The 6,975-nt window shown below is 39.2% G+C and overlaps 2 protein-coding genes across 2 annotated transcripts in view; both read right to left on the reverse strand.

Annotated features, from left to right (window-relative positions):
- The window catches only part of LOC145407423 (uncharacterized), a 583,744-nt gene that overhangs the window by 392,084 nt on the left and 184,685 nt on the right, over positions 1-6,975 (reverse strand). The window lies entirely within an intron of this gene.
- LOC145406083 (ionotropic receptor 93a-like) overlaps positions 1-6,975 on the reverse strand; it is a 99,934-nt gene that overhangs the window by 43,947 nt on the left and 49,012 nt on the right. The window contains exon 3 of the mRNA XM_080277272.1: positions 325-424. Within this exon, the coding sequence (XP_080133398.1) occupies positions 325-424 (100 nt within the window). The remainder of the gene's footprint in view (positions 1-324; positions 425-6,975) is intronic.

Below are 6,975 nucleotides of genomic sequence, written 5' to 3' on the forward strand. Positions count from 1 at the left end.
CATAGTGCTCAGAATTGGGACCGCATTCCGTCCTTTGAGTACCAATGCTATAGGGTCTCTAGATATTACTATGGCTAGATCCATTAGAAAATGCATTGAACTGAAGAAATATTTTCGACATAAGTACATAAGAGGACACTGCTATGCTCCTGAATGCGATGCTGCCAGAAACATGGGTTGGCTGCAGGAGGATGGATCACTACATCATAGAGCTAATGAAGTTAACAGCCAAAAGGAATAAAAATTGATATATGGATAGATAGATGGGTAGATAGGGTGATATCTAATGAGGACTTAGTGTATGACAGAAATCTGGGTACGTACACTTGATTGATGGCAGGGACGAGAGGACTGTTTTTATTAGCCATGACACCCACTTGGTACACGAAGTAGGAGCTCCGGCCCATGTAGAAGTCACACCTTCCTGAATCATAAAAATGTTGCTAAGTTAATGGCACCCCCTTCAACCAGAGAACTTTTTTATCACTTTTACCTCCAGGTAATATAATTCAGCTTAGGGCAAACGTTTCAAAATGGACACGTTAGATATTGTTTTTATTTACCTCTTTATTACCAGAGGCTCTTCTTACCTTACATAAATTCGTCTGGTGGCAGAGTAAAAAAAAAAAAAAAGTACATCACCACAGTGAAGATTTCGATAAATGTATAGTGGAGACACATGAACTTACAGCAAAACAAACATATTTGTCGATCACTTGTCCTGTGTTATGCCTGAACCTGTCTGAGAAGGATAAAGAAACGAGCGTGGTGAGGAACGAAATATGCGGAATGCGAGGACGACTGGTGAGCGGTGGGAAGCTACGTACCCTGTACAAATGGGTGTTGCTGGATTAAGGGTTTGAGTGCAGTGACGATTTCTTCAACATATACTTCAATAATAAAAGTGTAAGGAAGGTTTATTTAAGAATTACCCCGGTAATAAAAGTGTCACGAGGATGTTAATAAAGGATGAAAACTGGTTAAAAATTATCCCATTGTATACGAGTAACGGAGTTAGGTGTTGGATGGTAAGGAAACGGTAAATATATATGTCAGTAATATTAGGCTGAGACCTGGGAGAAATATTCTCCTCCTGAAGTGTATGTTGGGATATTATGTGTTAATGTATTTAGGGCGGGATTAAATATATTTACAATAAGTATAATGCACAACAAATTAAAATACTGTTGAAAGTAGACTGTTGTTGGACACAGAAATGTATATGTTTAAAAAAAAAAAAATTCAGTTTAAGTAAGACGTTTTGTAGTGAAGGGGTTTACCAAAACTACAACTAAATCCTTTAATCAAAAACTCTTTCGTGAGCTAATTAAAAATCGCATGGTGGAAGCAAGACTGAAATGCAAAAGACATTGCCGTGCTGAAAAGATTAAAGTTTACCTTGCAAACTACTCGGTGTAAAAAATACCAGAGAATAAAAGGGCATGATATATGCTTGCATCATGTAATAGCCATACGGTATGCAATATATCAAAACATATATTTAGAAATTGCCTCAGACTGTAGCCCAACCCTCTCAGGGGCCGAACCTAGAAACACCTTTGTCACTGAGTGAATGCGGTACTGGGAATCGTATTATTTAATATCAGCACTTCTGGTACCCAGCACTACATACCACTTATATTGCATTTCCGTGGAACTTGTTCTTTGCTGTTAGTTTAGGTGTGTCTTGAAATTTAGGGAATTTGGTGCTCATCTTTTGGGACCGTGCAGAAGAGGTTGAACTCCAACTGGTTAGCGTCAGAAGCGAGTCTACATCCCTCAGTTTGCTTGGTTGCTGCCAAGGAACTCCTTGTGTAAGTCTGTGGGTTTTTAAGTGTCGCAGGATATTTCATTAATATTGTCATGTTTTTCTGAGAGTCCTGCAAACATGGTCACCGATCCTGCTGTTTTAAACAAATGCTTGCCTAGGTTTCCGACAGACTCTGGTATCATTTCTATGATTTTATTGCTTAGAAATACATGGTCGATATCTTGAAGCAACTTTTGTGAAGAATCCTTTTTGTGTCGATTATCTTGTGCAAAGCAGATCAAGAGAAAATGCATGATGAATCCATGGAACTGCGAAACAATTCATTTGCCTACAACGTATGGAGAGAGAGAGAGAGAGAGAGAGAGAGAGAGAGAGAGAGAGACCGGTGTGTAAGAATTCCGAATCGGAGCAAGAATACCAAAACGGAGCTAGATTTCCGAATCGGAACTTGAAATTTCCGAGTCGGACCTAGACTTTGAAACAGGTGGGGCTGTAACTACTTGTATTTAGGTCCTATGTGTTACGTAACTTGTTTATGTGTGTACTTGTTTGCAGTGGGATTATTTCCCGTTATTTATTGTCATGCGCTGTATTCATCCAACAAATAAAATACATTTCTCAATTGCAAATGAAATATATATATATTGCACAAACAGTATATTGTTCATTCTATATTTTAAGTTTCTTTTAAGTCGTCATTGTGCGCTCTGTACGTTTTCATTTAGCCTGATGGGGTTTCTTCCCAGCCGACGGAGTTTTGGGTATGGTGAGAGGTCCATTGCTTGACGTCATTTGGCTCCCATTTGTTTGGCCAGTGCTGTGCATAAATTTTGTAAACAACTTCTGGCAATCTTCTGCAGTCTTAGTGGTATAGATAGTCGTCTTCAAATGATAATGTTCATATCCTGGAACCAATATATATTCACCTCCTTCCACCACGGCTCTTTCAAGGTGTTTACTCATATACTGTCTTGATATGCGTGATCAATATTTTGACCAAAATATGGGCAGGCTGGGGTTGCTAATTTACAAGATCTTTCAAAACGTGATGAACACTTTCACAGTTGTTATTTGTCCAAGACCTTAAAATGCAACGTTTGTCAATTGGCAGTTTTCAAGTTTCACAAACATCAACTTTGATAGCTGAAGCCTGAGATGCAGCTATGGACAGTGAACAGATCTGCAACGGATTATCTCAACCGAATGATGCCTTCAGCAGTAACGGACCGAATGGGGTGCAGTTGAAATGCATGTTGTATATATATCTCCAAATCTCACTAACCAGTGCTCACTGATGAAAAACTCCAAATTTCAAACTTACCTATATCTCAGACTCCGTGACCGAAAATAAAAGACCAAACATGCGACGAAATGACTAAAATCCAACCAATTAAAGTCATTACGTGTTAAGGAAGATATCTGATAGATATTTCGTAACAAAAAACAGACAACAATTGGCACTAGCAGCTCCGATTCAGAAATCTCAGGTTCCAATTCAGAAATCTCGCTCCGATTCGGAATTCTCGCTCCGATTCGGAATTCTTACGCACCCGAGAGAGACCTATGGAGTTTGAATATGAATAAGAGGCTGCAGTATTATCATGAATTTAGATTTCTAGTGTTTTGCAAGTGTTAATACACATATCTCAGCATTTTTATGCTCTTGAGCATCAAATTGAAATACCATATTTGGTTCTTTGTGGCAGATAACCTGACTTGTATCGTTGTTATGACTCAAAGACTGATCCTCTACTTGGCAGCAGAAATTCAGTTACAAACCTGCAACTGAATTTTCACTTCATAGTTTTACAGTTGTTTTACATGAATGCACCTTGTCTCTGTTCTTAAATTCCTGATTCGCATATATGTATTCAAATATGTTGTTTTGTTTGCTTTTTTAAAGAAAAAAGAGGGTTGGGGTCATGGATGCAACAGTGTTTTGTCCGCGGAGTAAGAGAAGAGGACAATTTGGGAACCACTGCTAGAGAGCATGAAGATCCAGATACTAACCTCTTTCATCCAGTGACAATGTGACAAATACATTTAAACCATAGGTGCCCAGATTTCCTGTGCGAGAGGTTTTGCTGGAAGGGTGCTAGGTGTACCGCCCTCCACCTGTCAGCTCACAATCGCGAAGCTCATAGGTCGATATCCCGGGGTTCCCTTTATTAAATTTTAGAAAGGCTCAGTTCTGTCTTATATTGAGGACACCGGGTGCTAATGGGTTAACCATTTATCTAGTAACTAAGACTGAAGTTAAGGTTAACTAACCCGCCCTGACCCGACCAATTTTCCACCACTGACCCCCCCCCCCATCCCGAAAAATTTTGGATTTTGGGGGGGGCTCAAACCTCCGCTTTTGGTGAGAAACATCAAAAATTCCTAGAGAAATCACTCATCTGAGGTTTAAAATACCGGATACAGGAACAATACCCCTTACCTTACTGTGTTTTCTATGAGGCAGACTCCAGAGTAAACGAGTTCTATCGGAGGGGTAACTATTCCACACCACTCATAAACGGTATTCATTTATTTGGTACGAATATAAATGTACAAGAGCATAATGATTTTCACACAGTAATATAGGCGATATAAGCATTGTTTCACTTACCAAACACATCAACATACCTCATCTTTTTTTCCGACATTACCTGATCATCATTTCTGACTGTTTCTTCCTCTAATGCAACATAAACTTTGTCCTCCACATTGTCATCGACTGGGGAATCATTCTGGCCTTGAATTTCGTACCGTGGCACGACATGTCTTTACTGGCCTAGACACTGGTAACAGGTGAATTGCCGAGACAATGGAGTGCAGGGGGGGGAGGTCATGCGGGGTAAGGCATTGTCCCTGCAAGCATCTGGTAGAGGAAGGTGTCCCGTGTATACGTACCAAAAATCACGCACGAAATTTGAAAAATGTGCAAATGATGGACCTTGCAATTGCGGTGTGTTTATATACATCAACAGGAGTCAGTGACAAAACATTCGGATGTGTATACATGTCAACAGGAGTCAGCGGGTTAATAATATATATTTGGCTCCTTACAGTTTAAGAAATATCTTGTAAGTTGAAATAAATCTTCTGGATATATCAAGTCTAAATTAAACAATACATCCTTGGAGTGTACTGGTTAATGAGCACCCAGCAAATGATGGTGGAACATGGTACGAATATTTTTTTTTTTTTTTTAAATGACAGAACGGAGGAAGGAAAAACAAATGGGTAAAAAAAAAAAAATCCATACACCAGATTACTGGTGTCCTCTGTTCATAAAATATCTGTAACAGTTAGACTTGAACAGTTGTGGGTTGAAATTTGGAGGAAAACAACTCTGGGGAAGCGAGTTCCAGAGAAATGCAGTTCGGGGAATGAAAGAATTCTGATAGGCAGAAGTTCTGCAATATGGTTGAGTGACATTCCAGTCGTGAGCGCTACCAGATGCCCGTGTAGCACGAGGGAAGGCATGGAGAGGTGGCACCATGGACGCAACTTCGTCTGAGCATTTGCCAAAAAAATATCTGTAAAGTAATGCAAGGGAGGCAACATTCCTTCTTACTTGCAGGGGAGGTAGTTTATATGTAATGGCAGGGTTGTTAATGATTCTAACAGCTTTATTCTGAATTTTGTCTAGTTGTCTTAATGCAACCTCTCCACAACCATTCCACAAGGATGAGCAATATTCAAGCTGAGAGCGCACATGACTCTTATAAATTATAGCCAACTGCTCATCGGCGAAGAAGTTACGGACTCTGTACAATAATCCAAGTTTCTTTGAGGCGGTTTTAGCAAGTGATCTGACATGAGAGGTCCAGCTGAGGGCACTGTTAAGTGAGACACCAAGAATTTCAATACTTTTGGAGATGGGAATATTAGTAGCACTGAAGGTAATGTACGAAACTGGCAATATCTGTCTATTAGTAAACTGTATATATTTAGTTTCACTAGCATTAAAAGAGACAAGGTTGTTTAGGCCCCATTCACTGATTGTAGATAGATCTTGATTTATGGAGATGGCTGTACTGAGTTGAGAGGTAGAGATATTAGAGTTTGTAAATGGATGTCTGAGTGTGAATGAACTATGTAGTGTTGAGTCATCTGCATATGAGTGAATGGGATTATGAGTGACAGATAAGAGATCATTAATATGAACCAGAAATAGGGTTGGCGCCAGAACTGATCCCTGTGGCACGCCGGCGTTAATTGAGTGGAAATTCGAATATACATCATCTACTTTTACTCTTATTTTCCTGTCATTAAGATAAGAAGAAATCAAAGGAACAAAAGACGTTAGTCCATAGCAAGGGAGTTTGGACAGCAGGGAACGGTGCCATACTCTGTCGAAAGCTTTAGAGATATCAAGAGCTACTGCATGAGTTTCTCCAAAAAGATCAATTGATTCATGGATGGTATGAGTTAAGAGATTGAGTATGTCAACGGTAGATCTTTCGTGGCGAAAACCGTATTGTCTATCACTAATTAAGTTGTTGGATTCAAGATGTTTAACAATATGCTTATTAATTAAAATTTCAAATACCTTACCAAGAGAAGATGTGACAGCTATTGGTCTGTAATTGGAGGGGTCAGACGAACTTCCTTTCTTCGGAACTGGGTGGATATTGGCTTTTTTCCATGAATTTGGGAATGAAGAAGTAAGTATGCATAGTCTGAATAATTTAGCTAGGACAGAGGCAAGTTCTGGGGAACACTTTTTCAAAACAATTGGCGGAATTCCATCTGGGCCTGGAGCTTTGTTGGTAGGTAAATTGTCTAGGATGGATTTTACATATCTTCTCTGTATTTTAAGTGGGGCAATTTCGGGAGAGTCAAGTTCCAGTACTGAGACATTCTGGCTGGTATCATCTATGGTAGAATTTCTGGCAAAGGTACTAGCAAAGATATCTGCTTTCCCACACGGGTCATTTGTAATATTGCCATCTGAAGATTTTAGTGGGGGAATGGAAGATGACTTGTTAAAGTTATTATTGAAAGAATTAAGAGTTGACCAGAATATTCTATTGTCATTAGGGTTGTTAAGTAGTTTTGATGCTTGCTTTTGAAGAAAGTTTGATTTAGATAGATTTAATACAGCTTTTGCATGATTTCTAGCAATTTTAAATTGGGAGAGTGATTCAGATGTTTTTGATTTTAAGTAAGAGTTATATGCTAATGACTTTTGGGCTGTTGCTCTGGCACAATTG

Source organism: Coenobita brevimanus, chromosome 8 (genome assembly GCF_032717465.1).
Source record: "Coenobita brevimanus isolate Jiangsu-jjx chromosome 8, ASM3271746v2, whole genome shotgun sequence".
In the NCBI taxonomy this organism is placed as follows: Eukaryota; Metazoa; Arthropoda; class Malacostraca; order Decapoda; family Coenobitidae; genus Coenobita; species Coenobita brevimanus.